General features: G+C 42.6%; 1 protein-coding gene across 3 annotated transcripts; it reads left to right on the top strand.

The window, feature by feature from the left end:
• The first annotated feature begins 748 nt into the window (after positions 1-748).
• Positions 749-24,340, top strand: arid1aa (AT-rich interaction domain 1Aa). Of its 3 annotated transcripts, none has more exons than XM_027001530.3 (20): positions 749-1,959; positions 9,359-9,553; positions 10,003-10,581; positions 10,724-10,837; positions 11,953-12,193; positions 12,379-12,468; positions 12,566-12,736; positions 14,096-14,435; positions 15,084-15,226; positions 15,381-15,484; positions 16,901-17,110; positions 17,293-17,497; positions 17,611-17,743; positions 17,818-17,990; positions 18,385-18,532; positions 18,743-18,865; positions 19,015-19,111; positions 19,440-20,277; positions 20,851-20,981; positions 21,077-24,340. In XM_027001530.3, exons 1-20 carry the CDS (start codon positions 1,054-1,056, stop codon positions 22,985-22,987), a joined length of 6,852 nt encoding a protein of 2,283 aa, XP_026857331.3. In that variant the 5' UTR covers positions 749-1,053; the 3' UTR covers positions 22,988-24,340. The 3 variants fall into 3 exon arrangements, with proteins under 3 accessions (XP_026857331.3, XP_026857333.3, XP_026857332.3); XM_027001532.3 differs by having other exon boundaries at positions 17,824-17,990; XM_027001531.3 differs by having other exon boundaries at positions 16,904-17,110.
• Positions 24,341-24,346: the final 6 nt, after the last annotated feature.

Raw genomic sequence — 24,346 nt, forward strand, 5'->3', positions numbered from 1 at the left:
ATGTTATTCTTAAGAGGAATATTTTCTTCTGTGAGATCCCTGCTCTGTTTCTTTCAGGGTCCAAACTGCACCACAGTGTAAAACACAGAGGTTATTTTGTGATGATAATGTATTCTCCCTTTCAACTGCTTGCCGTGGGTTATCTGATTTTCTTCTCACCCGTCTACCTCTACCTCCCTCTCTTTTTTTTTTTTCAATTTTCACTTCCTGCTTGCAGACTAGCCCAGCCCACCACTAACCCTATGTTTCCTATGTTTCACTCAACGAGCAAAGCTCTGGCTCTCTCTAGTTTTATTATTCTCTCTGTGGCACCCAGTCTTTTTTTTTTTAAATCAGCATTTCAGACTCTTATGTGGTATTCTCAGCTGACATTTTATAATAATACAAATAAAAGTGTGTGTGTGTGTGTGTGTGTGTGTGTGTGCGTGCGTGTGCGTGCATGCATACCTTAATAGCAAGTGCAATACACTTAATGTCTTTCAATGGCAACACTTTATTAGATGGCAGGACAACACTTAGCCATTACAAACCCCACTGGAGTGATGGAGGCAGTCAACAAATTAGTAAACCTTAATATAAATCCACTGCACTCATGCTTCATGTCAGTATATTTTATTACAAAAACTGCTTTACTTGCTGTTATGCAACGTCAAGAACCACCCCCCCGCGCGCGCACACACACACACACACACACACTGCCAGCCAAATCCATTCCGTACTTTGGTGAGAATCCAATCCGTGTTTCTCATGTTCCAGTGTATCTCGGTAAAATGGCTGTATGAGCCTCGTGCTGGTGTGATCCGTTCCTCCGCTGTAGTCTAGTTCTGTAATAGAACCCCCACAAATTCTGTGTTGGTTAAATTCATTAAGAGGAACTGAATTTAAATTAATAGTTATTGTAAAAACTGTGCTGACGGTGCAGTCCGGATTCGGTCCGGCGTAAGGGGTGGGGATGACTCGGGTCACGGGTAAATTGGTGTAAAACTATTGTATTTACATTCAATGTTGAGCGTTTGATTGTGAGTGACTTGCCGAGAGGGAGAGAGGGGTATCATGGCCGCTCAGGTCGCCAGCGCTACCTCTCTCAACACCAGCCCGCCTTCCGAGCTAAAAAAACCGGATCGAGACCCAAAGGAGGAGTCGGTACCGGGGGAGAAGCAGCAGGAAAATAAGGAGCCGGGACTGGAGAGCGGATCTCCGGGCCGTGGAGAACTGCACGACCGGGCCGATGTTGGAAATGCTGGGGGAGGAGGGGAATCGGAGATGAAGAACGGGAACGGGAATCCTAGGGTAAATAATAATCAAAATGATACCACGGGATCCGAGGGGAATAACCACCCCGGGATGGTACATCATCACGCGTCTGCTTTTCCACCACCTTCCTACGGTTACAGTCAGCACTATGGACGGGCCCCTTTTCATCAACATGGCGGACAACAAAGCCCTGGCATGGCAGCTGCAGCGGGGCCAGCCGCGCTGTCGAGCAACATGATGGACCCGTATCAGCCAAACTCCCACGAACACGGCTTCACTAACCATCAGTTCAACAGCTACAACCCATTCTCCAACCGAGCACCATACCCAGGCCAAGGATACGCCATGAACTCCCCGCGTAATACTCAAGCTCAGGCGGTAGGGGGGCAGTCAGCCAAGCAACAGCCAGCGGGAGGATCTACAGCTATGGCTGCATCGTATAATAATCAGAGGTATAATATGGGAAATCCACAGCCAACATCCACACCAACTCTAAACCAGCTTCTAACTTCCACAAGCTCGACCAGGGGATACGCTAACTACCCACCGAACGACTACAACAACCAGGAAGGTGCTAACAAGGGACCAGCAGATATTGGCAGTAGTGGCCAGTATGGTGGGGGCCATCCGGGTTGGCAACAAAGAACCCATCACCCGCCGCCCATGAGCCCGGGAAGTACAGTGCAGCCCCTTGGTAGAAACCAGGTAAATTGACAATTATGTTTTTAAAAGTGAATTTCCATTTGCCTTATTTCTGTCAAACGTGAGCCGAACACGCCAGGCTAGCTATTGTCTAACCAAGACATACTCTAAAATGGCTGCCTCCTTAGTTCTTCATACACCACCTCATTTAACATCTTATATTTATGTGGAATAGTACGTATTTGCGACTTTAATAGATGTTTGTATATTTTTAAGGGGACGTACGGTCCACCGCAGAGTTACAGTAGTGCAAGACTTGTGGAAAAGCGCGAAAATGTGTATTTGTAGCCACTTGCTTTTCCAGGACCAGGGGGCTAAAACGTAATTAGCCGAATGTTAGCTAGCTAGCTAACTAAGGCTGGCTAGCTAGCTGTCTGTTCGGTTTGATGCTTTTGCGACGTTGAATAAACTATTGGCGGTCCAAGGAAAGCGGTGTGGTGTGGATATCAGATAACCATATTCAAGTGTCAGTTGACCAGATTTTGCTAGTTTATTTTGGAGGCTAAACGGATGTTTCACGCCTACGTTGTTTTAAGGACTTAGCTAGCTAGCTATTCGTTTCATAACGTTAATAGTTAGCTAGCAAGCGTAAGTCCAGAACACACAAATAGGATAACCTAGATAGTTATTATACACATTGAAGAGGTTTCTTTTATTCTGGGGGAAATGCCCTCAGAATTCTCTGACATGCTCGGAAAAAATGGAGATTGAAACACAGGCCTGACTGGATGATTAGTCTCTGCATGTAAACGCAAGCCAAGTGGTTTGCGTAAGTGTGGATTGCTTTGCTTTGGGATTTGAATTGTGGAGGTAAAATCCTTCTGTCAAAGCCAGGAGACAGTTGGTCTTGGGTTGACATGCTCGCCGAGATCTGATTGGCTCTTCATCCTGTGCTCTTGGCCATTTATAATTGCATATGATGTAACGCAGAAACAATGCCTAATTAGTTAATGTTGCTTGCCCTCCCATGCTTTAAGTGGAACGTGCAATTTCTGAGAGTGGTAAATAAAACTGACACCTGCCTATATATGTGCATTTTGGATGTGTGATTGCAATATTTTGAATCATTAAATTTTCGGTTGTATGGTGAAATAATTTGGCATAATTCATTTTCAAACAGTCGGCCTTATCTTGTAGTGAAAATGGACATTAGAATACTATTTGACTAATTGCTATTATGCATACTTATTTTGTTAGGCTGCAGCTCTATATTGCATTCCAACATACAAATTAGGAGTTTATATACAGACCTTTTCCTGAAGAAAAGAGATAAATATTAACTTTAATACCCATAATGGTTCATTGGTAAAGCAGTGTGCTGTTAAACACTAAACAGTGGTTCTATGAAGCCATCCATTAAATCCACCATTATCCTCAGTCCAGATTGCTGCTTGTATACTTAACATGAGCTAAATGCAACAAATGTGGAGTATTCTTCTATATGAAAATAAAGTTAAAACATGGGCAGAATGTCTTGTTATAATTGGTCTGTGACTTGCAGTATGATGAAACATTTTTACGGCGTTTGGCCAACACCATAATTTAATACATTTTTATGGCAATTGACAGTTGCGTGATAATTTTTGGGTCTGTTTTCAGACTGCAAAAAAATGCTAACTTTTTTTACATTTTATTTTTATCTTGAGGTACATCTGACATTGTTTTCATACAGCTTGCATTGGTTGTTTGTGTGTTGAGCTCTCCTGTGAACATTGTGGCCTTCTGCAAATGCCTCTGATAAAGCCCACAGTGCTATAATGACTGGTAAATGGTGATTTGGTTTAGGCCTTTGCAGTCAGTTGTGCGGATGATTGCTAATATTTTTGTGAACTCTTAGGCAAAAGTAGGCAATTCTTTCTCTTTTATGGTAAAAGTACAGTGATGGTATTTATATATATATATATATATATATATATATATATATATATATATATATATATATATATATACACACACACACCCCACAGTTTGTTTGTTTTTTTTGTTTTTTTTACATTGATTACACTAAATCACAATATTTCAAAGGATGACTGTATAATTTCATATCAATAACACTGGTACAGACCAGTGAACAGCCATACTAACTGGACCCCACTAGTGGACAAAATGACAATTTTAATCTAATATCAGTTTAATTATTGTACTAGCATAGTTTTAAAACCAAGAATAATAACAAATGACAGCATAAGGCAATGGCACCATGGCCGTAATGCCTAAGGGAAGTGATGCATGTCTGTGAAAAACAAAATATTTAAAATGATACTTGCTTCCTATATACTGTCGCATGGTTAAGAATATATTTGGAGAACATTATCTGAATCCCTTATAGCACTAAAATGATATAGGCTACCTTAAACATATTAAGTGTTTTATATTGTTTTCTTATGGCTCTGTGACCATTGGTTAAATCTAAATTCTTTTGCATTAGTTTTTTTTTTTTTCTTTTTTCTTTTGTTCTATTTAAAAACTGATCATTCAGGTTTTTAGAATTTTAATCATGTTAATTACATGTCAAAAAGTTAATTGCACTAGTGTATGTTTGTTTACTATCTGGTGTGTTGTCCATGCCATTTAATGAGTTTGTCATTCCTTCTTACCACAGATATGTTTATGAGGAACAAAAAAATAGGCTAATTTCTCAAGGGCACAGATATTGGGCATATAACAGCGGCAAACAGTGCAAATACAGAAAATGGTACAATTAGACATTAAATACGTGCTATAAACTGTACCAACACTATTAAAAACTCACAAGGGACAGGATGGGCATAACAGTAGAAGGAACAGAAGGTAGTGGGTAACGGGGTGGTTGGACTGCTGTTTTACAGCAGACAGTGTGTACATGTTTTAAAGTGAGCAAAGTTTCATTTCAAGTATAATTTCTTTTTTTGCATCCCTACATTTGCTACATGAGTGAACAAGGGAGTTACTCACCTGCTGCAGTGTAGCTTGGAATTCAAATCCTCATCTCTGTATTCAGCCAGTGCTTTGGCCTAGAGTCCAGTACAGATGCAGTGGGCTGCAGGTTGCTGCCTGTTGTTGCTAGTTGTATTTGTTTCACTATGACTTGCATACTCAGCACACCCATGTCCACTAGGTCCAGCTTCATTTATGGGATACAGAAAAGCAGTTTCATCGGGCCAGTTCCAGGCTCTATGGCATAAAGTACTATTGACTGATTGTCATTGACTGATTGAGTGTACTACTGCAGACTATAAATGTTTTCTCTTTGTAGATTTAATCAAATGAGCCATCTTAATTCATATAATGAGCTGTAGGAAGACTCCACGTGTCTGACATATTTTGAAAAGGCTTTACATTTTCTGCCTAATGAGGATTACTGGAGGCAGTTAAGTTACTGTTATCCTATTGTTGCTAGATTTTGAAATCTTTGCAATGGCTTGTAAGGATATCATGAAATGCACGATTTGCTAATCGTTATTGCCGTGTTCTTGGAATATTGAAATGAGCATACAACAAATCTTTTTTTTTTTTTGGTTGAGAGATGAGCATCCTGATGAATATTAGCATATCAGATTTTGCAGATGAATTATTAGTTGTTTTAAGGAACAACATTCACATGATCCAGCAAATATATTTTAAGCTTTTTTTTGTCCAGAAATGCTGGTGAGCTTTTCATGATATCACACTGAGTTCACTATTGTGATTTAGTGGCAGCCGCAGTAGATGGCAACATAATCAGTGCAATTGTTATTTATATATTTGTTTATTTTGTGGAAGTGTTCAGCCCAGTCTTGACAACACATTATCATGGTTCCTCTTTAAAAAGATCTGATTTATTCATTCTAAATGTCCTTCAGTAACAGTCAAGTCCTGTTTGCTGGACTGATCAAGGTCGATAGTTGGTCTAATTGTGTATTACATTTTTTTTCATTCATTCCAATGCTCAGTGTCTTTACAAAGTTATTTGCCTGTTATAATTACCAGTAAGAGGAATATTGCTATACTTACTTAAGCATTGTCATGTACCTGTTTTTGAAGTTGTGGTGTGGATTATGTTGAATAGAGCTTTTGGTGTAGAGCTGAATGGTTTCATCCCTGCATTCAGTTTATCTGCTGGAATTTCCACCCCATCCCCCACAGCCAATCAAAGAGCTAGTCCAGTGGCGGCTCCTGCCAGGGGAGCATTTGCTTTATCTTATGCAGATTAGCCATGTGCTGCTTTGACTTATTTTATTTTTTCATTTGGACACAGGAAAATGTCAAGCACTGCTTTGGATCACCCACTTTTAACTAGAGCTTGTTTACCAAAGGGGACCCCCTCCCCCCAACAAGTTGGTATTTAAATCAGAACTTGTATGGATAAACAGATTCAGATATTTGTAGAATCTTGTTGTTTGTTTGTTTAGTACTCGCCTATGTTTTGTAAATCACGGTAAATAGGTTTTGACTTCCAGTGGGGGTGGTTCTTTGGCCAGATCTGTTGTGATTGTAAAATGATGCTGGAAAGTCATCTTGGATGTCAAATGTTAAAGGTGGCACAATACCAATTGTTCTGTCCCGAAACAGAAACATTGCATTTGAATATTGCACAGTGTTGATGCAGATCTTTTTATTTTTTCATTAAAAACCACTGTGGAGCTGTGAAACTGTGTGAAATTTAAGATTGTTGGAATTTGTTGTGTTGTTATATGCTATATTTTTACAGATATTGCACATGGATATGACACAAATACCAAAATATGAAATTATATAAAAACATACTTTGTTTACAATTGTTTATGATGTTTAAATACTTTGTTTACAAGCATTAGTTTACAATGCAACTAAGGCATTCAATTTTTTTCCCTTACATTGCTATACAGCACTTGTTAGTGAGATGCAATTTAATGCCTTGGACATACCCATTTGGTTCTCAGCTGTACTGTACTCACCGCCAGCACCAGTATGTGCGTGTGTATACACACACACACACACACACACACACACACACTCACACAGTGCTGCCTCACTCACTGACTCCTGAAATGTCTATTACGCTATAGTTTGTCTGCATTTTTCCTTGATATTGAATGCTACTGCAATTCCACATCACCACCTTAATGTTGACCATATATAATTATTCTTCTTGGGAATTTCAGCAGTAAATTGCTGTTCTACCCGCTCCACATGCCCACACACACACCAGGCACTAAATGAGCAGACAGAAAGAGGCTACCAAAAGTATGAGTCTGTCTTCAGCTTTCTGATTTTTCATGTACTGTGAATATACTAATGCCATAAAATGATTAACTTCATGAGTTTAGAGAAGGAATGTGCTTGCTGAGATATTCTTTCTCCTCTGTGTGGCTCTGTCAGTTTTATGCCTTTTTGTCTCCTTTCCCTGACCCAAATTGGAAACAATGTGTTGTTGTTGTTGTTTTGTTGTTGTTGTTGTTGTTTTAAAAATAACGGCTTAATAAATAAATTCCTGTTCATCACCGATCCATGGTGGTGAACAGTGCTGAAACACTACTTTGTCTTGTTTAATTAAATGCTCTCAGTAGAAAATGGATGACCCATACACTGGGTTATCAAAACTAGCTTCTTAGTTGCAATGTAAGTCATCACATACGTGCAAATTCATGGGTATTTACATTTGAACATAGTTTTAATCGTTACTCTAAAGAAAACTCCACCGCTGTAGTGTATAAACTGTGCTCAAACTAACCTAGCTGTTATCACATGACCCACTGTTGCCACATGACCTGCAGAGCACTGCTGTTGTATTTTCAGGCATTGTTTTCCTATTCTCTCAATATCCGACCAAGCATTTTTTGCTGATATTGACCCTATTCCAATACATGGTATCGGCTCAAAGCCATTTCTATCTAATTTTGTATGAAAATTGTGAGGTTGTGTATAGGTTATTTTATTTGTTTTGTTTATTTTTTTATTTATTACCCCCACTGTTATGGTGTATGGACTTTTAAATATTTTGTAATGGCACAATTTAAATGGAGAGCAGGGCTAGTGTCCTTTTAAGTTTGTTCTGCCGTAATGCTTTGTTTGTTCTGATCAGGGGTGTTAAATTTTTCATTTTCTAATTCTTTCTCAGTTTGAAAGTTGCTAGGTCAGGTTTTATATTATCTATATGGATGTCCTTATTCAGAGTGAATTTATCTCAAGTATATTGGTAGTTGTCGATTTTTGCTCTGCTGTTACTTTCAAGACTCGCAGAATGAAGACCAGAACTTCCATTTGCACTGTTCAGCATCTGTAACATGCTTGTAAGCACAGAAATTACCTGTTTAGTTGACACTGTGAGTTTTTCCTTATCATAGAATATTGAAGGAAAGTGTTTAATCATTATACCATCAGTTGTGCACAAGGCGCTTTCTGCACTTGTCTGCTAATACTGCTATGGTTTGTTCATTCATTCAGTGCCAAACTTTGTTTCTTTTTTCCCTTTTTTAAAAAGGATTAGCTGCCTTGGCTCAGTCTCAATTACAAGTACAGCTGGGATGTGTTAAATATTCGGCAGACTGCCCTCCATTTGAAATAAGTTATATATAGCTAACATGCTCGATGTCCTTAACTAAGGCAGAAAAGGGTACAATGCAGGTTAATAACTGTGGGAAACGAGGGTGTTTTCTACTGACTGTCCAACCCCTCCCCCCACACTTTTTTTTTTTTTTTTTTTTTTTTTTTTTGGCTGTGGTCATGTTTCTCCTCTTCTCATACATGCCTTGGCTTTGCTGTTTGTTTGTTTTGTTTGTTTGTTTGTTTTTTTAAATACAATATGGAACATTTTCTGGAGCCCAATTAACCTGTGTCAATACAAATTACATTTGAAATCCAACCTGTCTAGACTATGTCTCTCACTCTGTTACTTTCTTAAATCATTGAAATAAAACTATTGCTTGGTTCAGATCCATGGTTCTCAAAGAAATTCTGGTTTTGGTTGAAATGGTGCAGATCAGTCTTTAATAATGCTGTATCAAGGGTTCTCTGGGAGTTTTTAATGTATTGTAAAGTAGTTCACAGTTACAATATATAGCAGTATGATCACAGTGTAGTATTTTTGAGTGCACTAATACTTGGTAGCGGTATACATTGTGCATAATAAATGCTGACTTATCTTTAACAGTTCATTCTGAAAAGATGTGTGCATCAATTGTGTGGTATTGAGGTCAGGGTATGATGCAGTATTTAACATGGTCTTCATTGTGTAGCCCTGCTGTCTGCTTTTAGTTTAATGTCAGGACTATGTTAACAGTATCCAATCACATTACAAAGTATTCAGTAAAATGGTCAAATTAAAATAGTCAAATATTTTATGTCACAGGACTTGCTATGCCTGGTTGTGTTGATGCGCAACACCCTACCTACAAATGCCCATGACCATAACAAAATATGTTGAATGCATACTCAGAACTTATTTTTCTCTCTGGTTACACAGGCGCCAGGCTCTATGGATCAGATTGGAAAAATGCGCGGTCCGCTATATGGAGCAGGAAACCCTTACTCCCAGCAGCCTCACCAAGGCCCTCCAGGTGGTCAGCAGGGACCTGGTTATCAAGGCCAGAGCTATGGGCAACCTGGCCCTCAGAGATACCCCATGGGCATGCAGGGGCGCATGCAGTATGGACAGCAGGTCAGTGCTGGCTCCTGCCCGTATTAAACCATGCTTCTTCAATGTAAATGGGCACATATGTTGTGTACGGGAGAAATTCCAGATTCAGGTTTGCAGAATTTAGTTACACTTTCGCTGATCATGTAGATTGGTCACAGCAGAGCACATGGGTTTGATTTCAGTTTTCTGATGTTACTCTTTGCTGCAAAGCAATCCTACCATGGCATGGTGAAGAAAAGAGAACATTAGACAATTGCAAAAAAATTGAGAGTTCTGGTGTAAAACAAAAAGCTTCTGTTGCTGTCTCCTCAAACTCATTGTGATTTAACTTGGCATAATCAGTGATTTTAAAAGTTATTTTAATGTAATAGTACATTTTGACTATAAATGTATTGGAACTTTCTATAGTTTCTGTAAATCAAACAGCTTGGCTTTATAGCTAATGAGTGTTCCTCTGTTTTTCTGTGCAGATGGCACCATATGGACAACAGGCACCAGGGGGCTATGGACAACAGGGACAGCAGCCCTATTACGGTCAGCAGGCCCAGGGTCCTCACTCTGCCCAGCAGCAGACACCGTACCCTCAGCCTCCCCCTAGCCAACCAGTCAGCACAGCCCCCTACTCCCAGCAGCCTCACCCACCCCAGCCATCTGCCCCTCACGGACAGGGTGGCCCTACCTACCAACAGCCTCACATGCCACAGCAGTCCCAGGGGCCAATGTCAGGCCCACCACAGGGCCAAACCCAGTCGCAGCCCCCATACTCTCAGCCCCCTTCAGCACCGCCCAGCCAGTCTCCTTACCCCCAACAGCAGGCACCCTCGTCTCAGCCTACACCACAGGGTGCCTCCCAGGTGCCACCGGTTTCACAGGGCCAACCCAGCTACCCACCCGGACAAGGTCCCCAACAGCCATCTTCACAGCAGCCTCCGCAAGCCCCTGCTCCTGCTTCACAGCAGCCCCCCGGGCATGGCCAGCCCACGTCATACCCCCAGAGTGCTTCGCAGCAGCAACAGTCTGCTTACCAGCGCTTTCCTCCTCCTCCTCAGGTGACTTGGGAGCTTCTATAGAGTACTTGATGGGGCTGAAATATTACTGGTGTTCAGACACAATACATGTAGCTGAGTGAGGTGTATATACTTGCACTTGCAAGTGATGAGTAGACTCATCCTGCCCTTCTGTGTACTGTAGGAGATTTCCCAGGAGTCCTTCAGCTCTCAGTCCAGTGCTCCTCCCTCTAGCCAACCTGTGGCCTCCACCAAGAGTGGCTCTGACGACATGCAGGGCAGGCCTTCCAGTCTACCTGTGAGTCCTCTGTCTTTTCTTATTTTTTCATGGCAATCCCAAAGATCTGTTACTCACCAAGGGGAGTCACATGTTTGACTTAATATGAATTGAGCTGCAAATTGGTACAATTAATTGGATAATTTCTATTTCTGTATAATTACTTAAAAAGTGAGAGATATCATTAAAGAGCCCCCTCATTAACTACAGTGTCAACTGAGGGGATTCCTAATGACTGAAAAATGAGTACGTCAGGTGAGTGTTTTACTGACTCTTCAGAAGCAAACCTGAGAAAGGGACCTGTCCTGGACCTCTTTCTCATGGCATCTTTACTAGGCACATGACATGGGTCTGAATTTTGAATGCTTTGAGCTGCTGACGCAGTGAATGCATTGACCTCCAAGCCTCTAAAGCAGATGGAGAAACTTGTGTGTGCTGAATTAGCACACGTGCAGTCACTATGGCTACAGTGGTTGACTTGTGCGACGCTTTGTGATCCACACTCCCCCGTCCCGGATGAGATGAATAAAGGCCAGTGGAGTGGGGAATGTCTGTGGCTCAACACCCAGTGCTAGAATTGTGTGCCTGTGGTAGAGATGTTGATTTGGAAATAAAGTACAGTTGAATATTCACTTTTTCTAATATTGACAAGTCTTTTTGTATGGGTTGAATAGACATTCCAGGTTAATTCACCATCACAGAATCTCAGTGCCTTTCAATATAAAATTATTATTTAGGAATTTTTGGTTTAAAAACCAGTAGTGGCTTTTTAACTATAATAAAAATTATTTTCCTTAGTCTGTTCATTTTCAAACGTATGGCTTGTTCATGCTAGATATACAGTAGATAGATTTTTTTTTTTTTTTTTTACTTCTTTAGGTAATTTAGCTGGATGGCTTGGCATGATACATTTGAATAAACTCAACTATATCAGTATTTTTGGAAGTTGCAAAATCCGCACAACATCTTTCTCTGGTGTTTGTGTGCGAACAGTGGGAAGTAAACTTTTAAAATTGACTTGATATGAGGAAGCGCTGTCTCTGCACCTGTTATTTTTCCATGTGTATATATGTGGTGAATATGGCAAGATGTCTTTAGTCCTCATGTCTGTATACCTGGCTATCTTCTTTCCGTAGGACCTGTCGGGGTCTATCGATGACCTGCCCACAGGTACAGAGGGAGCTCTTAGTCCTGGTGTCAGCACGTCTGGAGTGTCGAGCAGTCAGGGCGAGCAGAGCAATCCAGCCCAGTCACCCTTCTCCCCCCACACCTCCCCTCACCTGCCTGGCATCCGAGGCCCTTCGCCCTCTCCCGTCGGCTCACCCGCTAGTGCCACAGCCTCTCGCTCCGGCCCCCTCTCTCCAGCCACCATGCCAGGTAAGGTCATGGAACAACAGTGACCTGGGAAAAACGATGAAAAGTTTTCTTTTTATATTTCCATTTTGTTTGAAGTGAGCTTTACCTTGTTACAGATAAACTGCTATTTTTTCCATTTGCTCTGTGGCAGATATAAAATTAACTCGATGTGCTTTTTTTGTTTGTTCCCCCCACCCCCTAAATAGGAAACCAGATGCCTCCTCGCCCCCCTAGTGGTCAGTCTGATGGCATCTTGCACCCTTCTATGAATCAGCCTGGCATGGGCCAGGAGAGAGGTAAAACCAACCAGAAAAAAAGTGCGGTAATGACATTTTCCAATTTCCTCACTCTTAGCTGATGCTTTTGTTTTGTTTATTTTTTTGTTTCTACCAGGATTTATGCAAAGGAACCCTCAGATGGCACCTTACAGCTCTCCCCAGTCTGGCTCTGCCCTGTCCCCCCGCCAGTCGCCTGCGACTCAGATGCATGCTGGGATGGGGCCTTATCAGCAGAATAGCTCAATGGGTAGCTATGGGCCTCAGGGTGCCCAGTATGGTCCACAAGGTGAGCAGGTCAAAACTAAGGCTTTCTGTGTGTGTTCCTGTTTTCAACACATTATACTGAAAAAAGAAGAGATTGTCTGGCATAGATAGAAGAAGAAACATTCTCTGTGAAACCTGACAATGTAAATTCATAATGGCATACAAAATAAAATTATTGTAATCCTTCAATTGGATGTGTTTCCATGTATTAAAATTAAAATCTCACAGCTAACAGAAAAATATTAAAGCAAAGAAGGGATTATATAGGTCACCCAATTCTGCCTTTTATTTTAAGAGCAAATAACTTGTTTGACTATGATACAGATTTCTCACACGTGCCACTCCCTACCCTGAAGCTTGAACACTCATTTTGGTTTCTGTCTGACATTTCATTGTTTCAAATTGTATATGGGAGTAGCTGGTAGATATAAAGCAAAATTTGTTTTGTGGTTTAGTTTCAAATCTGCTTCAATAACTGTTGTTAAGTTTGTTTATAACAATCTGTTTGGTCAATATTTGCTTCACTTCTTTGTGATGAATAAAAGGTTTAAGCTAGTCAGTGCCACGAAGTTCAACACCTAGAGCTCATCTCATTTGGATTGGGCTTTAGTTTGCTTTCTCACTCCCTCAGTCTCGCTCTTTGAGAGCCCAGTGGATCACAGTGCAGCTATTTTTAGCCTGGGTGAAAAGAGGCAGCTGACGTAGCACAGCCCACGTCAGTTGAGCTGCCGCTATGACTGTGCTGCAGCGCTCCTGCCTGCAGCGCTCCTGCCTGCTAGTGTGCTCTGGGGACTCTGAGCCTTTGCACAGGACTGCTAGTGAGGAAGCATTTACAGTGGGATGCTTAATGTCTTAATGAAATGTGTATTAGGAATATAAATATACTATAAAATGTGTCAAGGGTATGGTAGAAAGAAGATGTAGTGGGATTAAGAAATCAAATGGAGTCAGGTCTGTGTGTGTGTGTGTGTGTGTGTGTGTGTGTGTGTGTGTGTGTGTGTGTGTGTGTGTGTGTGTGTGTGTGTGTGTGTGTGTGTGTGTGTGTGTGTGTGTGTGTATTTATAAATAAAATTAACATTACACATCCATGTAGAAGTGTAGTTAGGTTGTCTTCACTACTGATACTACAACCTGATTAGTTTAAGGAAGTATTATTTGTAGTCTGAGTTTATCTGAAACAGCTTTGGTATTATCTGTGCATTCATTTGTGTTTGCTGCTGGCATTTTAAACATAGCAGTATACAAATGTGAGGAACAACTTGTCTGTATAAAATATACTGAATGTGTAATATCTACATGAAAATACAAATACAATGCATACGATATACTAAGTACAGCCTACCATAGCGTATTAAGATGCCTTTCTCTGCTGTCTCTACAGGTTACTCCAGGCAGCAAGGATACAGTGGCATGCCCAATGCCAACTATCCAGGCCCTGGCATGGGTGGCTCAATGAATCCTGTTCCTGGACAAGGAGGAGGGGCAACGTTTAGTGGCATGCCACCTGGTAGGATGCCCCCTGGACAGATGGGTGCCCGTCCCTATGGTCCCAACATGGGTCCCAACATGGGTCCCAACATGGGTCCCAACATGGGTCCCAACATGGGCAATATGCCCCCACAGGTGGGTTCTGGGATGTGCCCACCACCAGGCCTCAACAGGAAGCCCCAGGAAGCAGCTGTTGCCATGCAGCATGGAGCTACTAATTCTATACACAACAGGTATGTTGATCAAAAATAGCCCAACGCACATAGAGAAATAATCATATCCAAGTAACAGTAGTGCTAAACGCGAGGCCTCATCAGCAGATCTGTGGGCATATGTATTTGTTCTTAACCATAACTAGATGACCATACACTGGCCATGCAAGTAGAAGCTGAGGTTCTGTGAATCTCTGCAAATTATTAATTGATAGTATTACTTCCCATCACAGAATGCACGGATTGTTACATAGTGTTCTCTCGGGTTGTATTGTGTGTTGGTTTTGTGACAGTGGCCTATAGTTAGAGCAGATGAGCAGAGGCAGAGCTGCAGCTCTCAGGCATAGCAGGTCAGCTCAGAGGTAGAGACAGACAGCTGAGGGACAGAGCGCTCTGCACTGTGTACCATTGGACATTCTAGACACGCTTCTCAATGCTGTTGGAAAGAAACGGATACAGGTACTTTTCACTAGCACTAAACTCTGCAGCTAGCAGTTCAACAGTTAATAACCCCAGCTATCTAATGCGGTTACTTGATAGTTTAACTAGTGTAGAAAGTGTTCAAGAAGGGCCAGGCCTTAATCTTGTGTTGATAAAGGCATACCAGTTTCTCAATGTAATTCTTGCCCAATAAATAGTGTTTACAGACTGTTATGTTTTGCATTGCAGACTGCCTGGTTACCCCAACATGTCTCCTAGCATGATGGGGTCAGGGCCTCCATATGGGCCCTCCATGAACAATATGGCAGGAATGATGAACACCCAGGGAACGCCCTACCCCATGGGTGGAAACATGCCCAATAATAATAGTGGTGAGCACCAAGTGTGTTTATCTCTTCCATGGATGATAAAGCAGTATTCCTGTGCTAGCACTAACATCCTGTTGATTTATGAATAAATAAAAAATTACATTTATTTGTCCTGCTTATTGAATTAGTTGTTTTGGGTTCTTTTATTTGTTTATAGGCATGTCCCCTGGTCCAGAATTTGGTATGGATGGGAAACTGAACCAGGCACAGAAAATGAATAACAAAGTCGAGGGGACACCTAAGGCAGATTCGAAATCCAAGGTTTGCAACCTGTTTTCTATGCAATTGAGCCTAAGGATGATCTTGGTGATTCCTGTTAAGAAAGAACAATGTTTTTGAATAATTGTAGTGCAGCCAGGCATGGGCTCAGTATTAATGGCAACCCAGATCAATGTTGATGCCAGAATACTGTAATTTTGTTCCCCTGCACAGTGTAGTGCCAGTTCTGCTGAGGTTTACTGGCATTTTGGTGAGTGCCACCTGTACCGTGTGGTATCGGGCATCTCCCAGGGTTGCAAGTTAGTTTAGTATTTGGCTGAATGCAGGTTTCATGCACATCAGTGGAGGTGCGTTTAGGACGTGTCCCTCTGAAACAGTGGGAGTCAGTATTGCAGACAAAAGGGGGGGGGATTACAGTGACAACGTGGGGCAGTATACTTGTCTGATGGCTTCATATCCTAATATGGTATCAACACAGCACTGAAAAGAGGGAAAGTAAATCTTCCAGCAATATTAATCAATCTTTTACCTGCTTTAGCCAGCTTGCTACCTGCAAATGTAAGGCAACCAGCAGCTGTTTAAGGAGAATGATGAGTTACTGTACAATTTAAAGGTGAAAACCATCATTTAGTACACATTTAGTTCAGCAAATTTTGAAGTAGTTTGCTATTTTTCAAGAGTAGCCAGCCTGCCATTGGTTTTGTGGGTGTGTTGGCATTGGAATGGGACTTAACGGTGAGCAATACAAAGAGCTTGTAAATTTTTATTATTGATTGCATAGCAATTGCATGTTTGTTTTTTTTTCTTCCGGGTAAGGATTAATGTAATAATGCAATGTGAAATAAAAAGGCCAAGAGTTCATTAGAACAGTGGGAAAAAATTACACACATTTGATTCTTGTTAAGACCATAGCTTTAGGTATGGTTGGGTGTTGAGTTTTGTGTTTTGATCGGCTGAGAGGACTGGAGAAGAAAATGTTTGGCCAAGCAGAAGTGCAGTGGAAACAGGGGAACAAGGAGAACGTAACATTGTATCTTATTGACTTATTAACAAAGTAGCCAATGAACACCAGGCCAGGAATGGCCTAAATAGCTGACAGAGAGCTCTTGTGGAACTTGCTGCTTTTCCATGAGCATTGTAGGCTGTCCCAAAACTTTAAATAAAGTGAAAGCATATACAGTGAGAGTAAAATAATAAATAGATAATGTGATCTCCCATTTAAATTATTTTCAGCCTTCAGCACATAAGTGACACAGAGCATATTAAATGTCTCTGTTAGAGAGGCTGGATTATTGCAACCTCCCCAGCTCTGAAAGTGTTTAAGCCTCCAGTGCTCCTCAAAATGGATCCTATATATAATGTTCTCTAAAAATAATAAGGTGCAGTAAACAAGTACATCAATCATTTTTGCTTTGAGCTACTTGTGTAATTCCTTTCAAAAAATGTGCTTGTGCCTAGAAGTCAAGTTCATCCACAACAACCAATGAGAAGATCACACGTCTGTATGAGCTGGGCTCTGAGCCAGAGCGAAAGATGTGGGTGGACCGTTATCTAGCATTCATCGAGGAGAAGGCCATGGGCATGAACAACCTGCCTGCCGTGGGCCGCAGGCCCCTGGATCTCTTCCGCCTCTATGTGTCTGTCAAGGAGATTGGAGGCCTCACACAGGTTAGTGTCCTAGATGGGGAGGTTGTACACATGTTTACATATACACCAGCATAGATTGTAAAGTATGGTAGCGGTTCGCCACATCAAAATAGCTGTTCATTTACATGTGATATAGGACTTTAACCTGATGAGTACCAATCATCAGTCAAGTAATAGTTTTCTCTGATATTTCCTGCTTGCAGGTGAACAAGAATAAAAAGTGGAGGGAGCTTGCTACAAGCCTGAATGTTGGTACTTCCAGCAGTGCAGCCAGCTCGCTAAAGAAGCAGTACATTCAGTGTCTGTACGCTTTTGAATGCAAGATTGAGCGCGGTGAAGATCCACCGCCTGACATCTTGTCTACAGAGAGCAAAAAGAACCAGGCAAAAGTTCAGCCACCCTCCCCAGGTAAAGACTTGGCCTCCTTAGCTAGTCATGCTATTTAACTTGGTCTATTATTACCCTTCTTCATCCTTACTTTCTTTCTAACTGGCTTTCCCCCTTCTCTCTCTGTGGTCCAGCCGGATCTGGTTCCCTGCAGGGACCTCAGACGCCTCAGTCTACAAGCAGCTCCATGGCTGAGAGTGGAGACCTGAAGCCCCCTACGCCTGCTTCAACACCACACAACCAGATGCCCGCGATGCCAAGCGGCAGGTGAGTTTGGCTCATTCTGCAGTGGTCGTGTGTCATTTGACTATGAACAACTCCTTATCTAGCCTGTTTCATAGGAGCAGTGTGAACCTTCAGGATCCATTTGCAGAGAGCAATGATCCAGCCTTCTCTAGGAGAAACACTATGACCCCCAACTCTGGCTACCAGTCTGGCATGAGCACTCCTGAGATGCCTGGTCGCATGGGCCCTTATGAGCCCAACAAGGACCCATTCAGTGGCATGCGCAAAGGTAAAGACTTTATATGGCGCTGTATGAATTGTTCTTGAAAATTGCCAGATTTGATTTCTTTTGGGTATTTTGGGATACTGCAATGTCCTTGTCAAAGAGAATAAAATCCCTTATGGTAATGATGTGCACAGATTGTTGGAAAAGTCAGTTTAATTGTTAAATTGTGGAATTAGTAATCAAACCACATTGGTGTAAATTATATATTAGAATAAAGCAAAACCAAATAAAATAAAACAGTTATAGAAAACTAATTTTGACTACTAAGGTTTATTGCTTCTCATTTTGTTTTTCTAGTGCTGGTCCTTTGGTAAACACTCCAGACTTGAGATTTTGTACATTTCCTAACATGCCTGTAACACTTGGTAAAGGTTAAGGTGTGTATTTGTACTTGTAGTTGGGGAGCCGTTCATATCTGGTGGACAGGGTCCCAACAGCAACAACAACCTTGGAGAGCAGTTTAACCGTGGACCGGGTGGTGCCATTGGGAATATGCCCATGGGCCAGAGACCACAATATCCATATGGGCCAGGTTTTGACAGAAGGTAAAACCACAGAAGATCTTCACCTCGTCACACACACACGGTGTGTGTGTGTGTGTGTGTGTGTGTGTGTGTGTGTGTGTGTGTGTGTGTGTGTGTGTGTGTGTGTGTGCTTGCATATATGCGTGTTGGGTTTGTGAAGCGAATGCAGTAGATTTATTTCCAGGTGATTTTGTATGGGATATGTTACTTGTTCTTTCTGTGGGGTTATAGGCCAGAGTCAGGAATGGGCCCAGAAGGCAATATGGGGTCTGCAGTAACACAGCCAAACATGATACCTTCCAACACTGACACTGGGATGTATTCACCAAATCGCTACCCTGGACAGCAACAGCGGTCAGTTTAGTTGGATGTGGTGTTGATTCTCTCCCCCCCCTGCCCTTTTTTTTTGTAACAGTTGTATGTTTATATTAATTATTTATTTTTAATCAAGACTCTGCTTAATGTTCGTGAATGTTCAGTTTGATGCATGGTGTCATTTGCAGGATTGATTCCTATGGTAATCAGTATCCCGGTCAGAGTGCGCCTCCTGGTGGTTCATACCCAAATCAGCAACCGGGAATGTTTCCACAGCAGCAACCGGTAAATGATGATGATCATAATAACTCTATAATTTGGTAAATGTCCAGTGAGTTTGTTTATTAATATATTTACTTATTGTTAGCATGTAATGTATTTGTCTGTATGCATAAGTGTGCATGTATGCATTTGCATATCTGTCTTGGAACAGTTTTCTTAAATAACTGGACAGAAAACTAGAGCAAACTAAGATAGTGTTAGAGACTTGGAAATAATAGCCATCCTATTGCACAGTAAACCACTCAAAATGGACCCATTTTACTCAGTATGATTCATTTTCCATTTTGTTATGATAAACACTTAATTATTTTAACAATTTGTTTCCAATCAGAACTACAAGCGACCAGGGGAGGGAGCCTACCCTGCTGCCAAGCGACATCACGACAGTGAGATGTACAGTGGGCCGTTCAGTGGCCAGCAGCAACAGCAGCAACCTCAGGTTCCTCCTACCGGTCCCTCATCAGCTCAGCAGGAGATGTTCAACCAGTATAGCGGATCATACCCCGGATCAGAACGCCGCCCTACTGGACCACAGAACCAGTTCCCCTTTCCCTTTGGGAGGGATCGTATGCAAGCTGCATCAGTCCCTAACTCCCAGGGCACCATGCCCCCTCAGATGATTGGCAGCTCCATGCAGCCTGGCCCCGACGGCCCCCAGGCTGGGATGTGGCAAGGCCGAGGCGAGATGGCATTCCCCAACTATCCTAACCGACAGGGTCCCCCAGGTGGCCCCACACAAGGCCCTGGCTACCATGGCATGAATCGTTCTGAAGAGATATTGTCATCTGAACAGCGTGTTAATCACGAGGGGCAGTGGGCAGGGCCGCGGCAGCCTCCCTACGGCCCAGCCGGGGCAGGCCCGCCCATGAGTCGTCCCTTGCAGTCCAACTATCAACCTCCCCAACCCATGCAGAACCACATTCCGCAGGTGTCCAGCCCAACACCAATGCCCCGGCCAATGGAGAGCAGGACTTCCCCCAGTAAATCCCCTTACATGCACAGCAACATTAAGATGCAGAAGGCAGGTCCCCCAGTCCCTGCCTCCCACATCATCCCCTCCCCTGTCCAGCCCCCGCTAATGAGAAGAGACCCTCCATTCCCACAAGGCTCTGTGGAGGCTACACAGCCTGTTCTCAAGCCACGCAGGCGGCTTACCATGAAGGATATTGGTAAGTATTTTTCCATTTCAGAGTGTAGAAACATGTCGAGGGGAGTTTAAAACATTGTGAAATAAGAACAGTATCAGAATAAGTCTACTACAGGCTGTTGAGTTGTGTGTTCTTGTCTAATGGTAGATTACAAGATTTTAGCTCCATTTGTTTTAAGTATTCCAGCATTTGCTATGTTCACACAAGTAACGTACATTTCTTGAAACTGATGTCTAGTGATAAATACAGTACAGCCTTATGTCTCCATGTTTTATATTCGTTCTACATTAAGATTCTCTTAGTATCTTTCCTGAAAAAAAAATGGAGAGAGAGCTTCATGTCTGTGCATAATCATTTTCACAACCTTTATGAAGTTTGTTTTGTGAAAATAGATTGTAAAATTATTATTGCTAATATCATTACATCTTTTTTATTCTTTAAAACTATAGCTTACCCACCACTTAATAATTCATAGCCATGGAAAGCAAGGTGCTCAGTGTAATTTCTGTCTTGTGTTGGTGATTTTCCTGTACTGATTTGCTTAAGGCTATTTTAATCTTTGCCTTGCTGAGATACTTTTTTATATTTTTCTAGGTACACCAGAGGCATGGAGAGTTATGATGTCACTAAAATCTGGTCTGCTGGCTGAGAGCACATGGGCTCTTGACACTATTAACATCCTTCTGTATGATGACAACAGTATCTCCAATTTTAACCTTATTCAGGTGATTATTTTTCTGAAATTTATATACAATATCAGTATTATCACAAAGACATCTATAGACATGTTATCCTAATCACACATCTGTCTCTTTCACAGCTCCCTGGCTTCTTGGAATTGATAGTGGAGTATTTCAGGCGTTGCCTAATTGAGATCTTTGGCATTCTGGGGGAATATGAAGTTGGTGACCCAGGACAGAGAACTCTGTTGGACCCCAGTGCGCTCCAAAAAGAAGTGAATGGTGAGGATGAAGAGGAGCAAGTGATGGAGGCTATGGAAGACAATGGTGAAACAGAAGAGGAAGATGAAGACGACTCATCACCACAGCCAGAAGAACGTTTGTCAGTACCACAGCCTCAAGTACAACTAGAGCAGAGGATGGATGAGTCAAAGAAAAATGAGGATGGTAAAATGACTGTCAAGGTCTTGCCTACAGAGTTGAAAACATTAGAGCCACCCTCCCTGGATCCAGCTGTAGCACAAGAGAAGCCAAAACAGGCCAGCAAGTTTGACAAGCTTCCACTAAAGGTGGTGAAAAAGAAAGATCCATTTGTGGTGGACTGCTCTAACAAGCTGGGCCGGCTTCAGGAGTTTGATAGTGGCCTAGTGCATTGGAGTATTGGTGGGGGTGACACTACAGAGCACATTCAGACCCATTTTGAGAGAAAGACAGATTTGTCGCAGCCACACATGCAGCTGCTGCCCACCAAAACATCTGGAAGGAGGGTGTCTGAAAATAGGGAGAGTGAGGTGCTTGGAGTGCCCTCTGTTAGTGCAGAGCGAAGGAAAGAAGAAGAGCAGAGGTCCTCTCAGCAGTCTTCCTCAGGGAAGCTGACAGATGGCATTTCAGATGCAAGGGAAGAGAAGCCGTCTAATGGTCCTGAGACTGCCCTGGAGGCACTATTGCTGAAGGATAAAGAGAAAGAGGGACCAGAGAGAACAATCCGGGAAATCAGCAAGCTGTCTCTCCCCCACTCCAGCTCTCCCTCACCAAATCAGTACTTGGTCACCATTTTGGAGGATGAGCCCCACAGCAAGGATGAGGCGCCGCTGATCATGCTCTCCAGTTGGCAGGACTCACTCACCCGCCGCTGCGTCTGTGTCTCCAACATCGTTCGCAGTCTCTCCTTTGTTCCGGGCAACGACTTGGAGATGTCCAAGCATCCGGGACTGCTGCTGCTCCTGGGCCGTCTTGTTCTGCTTCACCACTGGCACCCCGAGCGCAAGCAGGCGCCACTGACCTATGAGAAAGAGGAGGAAGCCGACGAGGACGTGGGCCGCTTCAAGGAGGAGTGGTGGTGGGACTGCCTGGAGCTTCTAAGAGAGAACTGCTTGGTCACGCTGGCGAACATCTCAGGCCAGCTGGACTTCTCCATCTACCCGGAGAGCATCTGCCTGCCGCTGCTCGACGGCCTGCTCCACTGGGCGGTCTGCCCGTCGGCCGAGGCCCAGGACCCCTTCCCTACTCTTGGGCTCAATGGGGCTTTGTCTCCACAGAGACTGGTCCTAGAGACCCTCAGTAAACTCAGCATCCAGGACAATAATGTGGACCTTATTCTAGCAACGCCTCCCTTCAGTCGACTAGAGAAGCTTTTTGGGAACCTTGTACGCCTGGTTGGGGAACGAAAGGTACCCGTATGCCGAGAGATGGCCGTAGTGCTGCTGGCCAACCTCGCCCAGGGTGACAACATGGCAGCCCGAGCCATTGCGGTACAAAAGGGCAGTATAGGGAACCTTTTAGGCTTTCTTGAGGACAGTTTAGCAGCCACACAGTTTCAACAAAGCCAGGGGTCCCTGCTGCACATGCAGGGTGCGCACTTTGAACCTACTAGTGTGGACATGATGCGTCGGGCTGCTCGGGCCTTGCACGCCCTCGCTAAGGTGGAGGAGAACCACTCTGAATTTACGCTCTACGAGTCACGGCTACTGGACCTCTCTGTCTCTCCTCTTATGAACTCTTTAGTGTCCCATGTCATCTGTGATGTACTCTTTCTGATTGGCCAGTCATGACAGCTGTGGGGAGCGGTGGCTCCACATTCTCTGATTTTCGTTCTCTCCTCTCAGCCGTTCTCCCTTGGTGTGCAGGGAATGAAAAGCAGAGAAAAATGACTGTTTCCCTTTTTTAATTTATGCAAGCCCCTTCGGATTCCACCCTTTTGTTCCCCTTTTTGCTGTGTCTCACTTTGGGGAGGATATCACAAATTAGCTGTGGATCATGAACCAGAGCCTCAAAAAGCCGACACAAACTGTAACCCTGATGCCAACTAAATGTTATGGACAGGGACCCAAGTTTTATGTGCTGCCCAAGGGGTGGGAGGGTGGGTTACTTTTTATAGCTAAATAAATGAATGAATAAAACAAATAGCATAAAATGTCTTGACCAAAGTTGCTGTCTCGTTTACAGTGAGTTTGGGGTAAATTGTGCCCTTGCTCTCCCCTGGAGGGTACTATGATCACACGTATCTGGTTCGTATTTGGAGTCCGATTAGACAAGTGAGGTCTCTGTGGGGTGGTAACTATGTGTGATACTGCACATTCAGCCCCACAGGAGCCACTTTATCAGCCGTGAGCAGGATACTCTTACGTTGGGGGCCTGTGCAGTAGATTGTAGACATTTTCTGTACAGCTCTGTGCTCCATTTTCCTTATGACTGTAAACATACTGCAGCACTGTTTCACATGGAGAAATGTTGGCTCAGCAGCTCCACTAGTTTTTAAAAAGTTTTTAAAATTTAGTTTGATGGTAAAGAGAGAAAGGCTTTCTCCCCAAAGTATCGAGAACCTCGGACATCCTTACCTCCTCTCTCTAACCCCTTGATTGTATGACTTGACCCTTAATGAAATCACTTCCTAGGACTGATTTTCAACTTAAGATACAGCCCAGGCTGTGATGTATATAAGATGTTGTACATTACACTTCTTTTTTCTCTGTCTCTTTCTTGCCCTCTGTCTTTCACTCTTATGCTTCACACTTTTTATCTATGAAGAATGAAAGTGAACACTCAAGTTGGGTTCATTGCATAAAATCCTTGGGTATATAAAAGGAACCACCTTTTGGCCTCCCCACAGTTTTACCATAGTACAGCAAACACAAATATTTTAATTTCATCTCCTGGTACAACAAAAATAAACTCTAGATGAAGAAACACAGTTCAGTTTGTTTTTTTGTTTTTTTTGTTTTTTGTTTGTTTTTTTTTTTCCTCCAGTGATATGATTTCTGCATATTTGTATTTCAGACTATGTAGCTAAAACTTAATGTAAATTCCTCCTTTCCCCCCTTTTGGCTCAATGAATATCATTTATTCAGTATGAAATCTTTATACTATATGTTCCATGTGGTAAGAATAAATGTACATTAAATCTTCGTAAG

Source organism: Electrophorus electricus, chromosome 14 (assembly GCF_041902795.1).
Source record: "Electrophorus electricus isolate QZ-2024a chromosome 14, ASM4190279v1, whole genome shotgun sequence".
Lineage (NCBI taxonomy): Eukaryota > Metazoa > Chordata > Actinopteri > Gymnotiformes > Gymnotidae > Electrophorus > Electrophorus electricus.

Bases quoted from the DNA above. Each gene is read 5' to 3' on its own strand.
- arid1aa (XM_027001530.3), top strand. From the start codon at position 1,054: ATGGCCGCTCAGGTCGCCAGCGCTACCTCTCTCAACACCAGCCCGCCT. The intron at 12,194-12,378 runs GTAAGGTCATGG...CCCCCTAAATAG, and splicing joins CTCTCCAGCCACCATGCCAG to GAAACCAGATGCCTCCTCGC. The intron at 12,469-12,565 runs GTAAAACCAACC...TGTTTCTACCAG, and splicing joins TGGCATGGGCCAGGAGAGAG to GATTTATGCAAAGGAACCCT.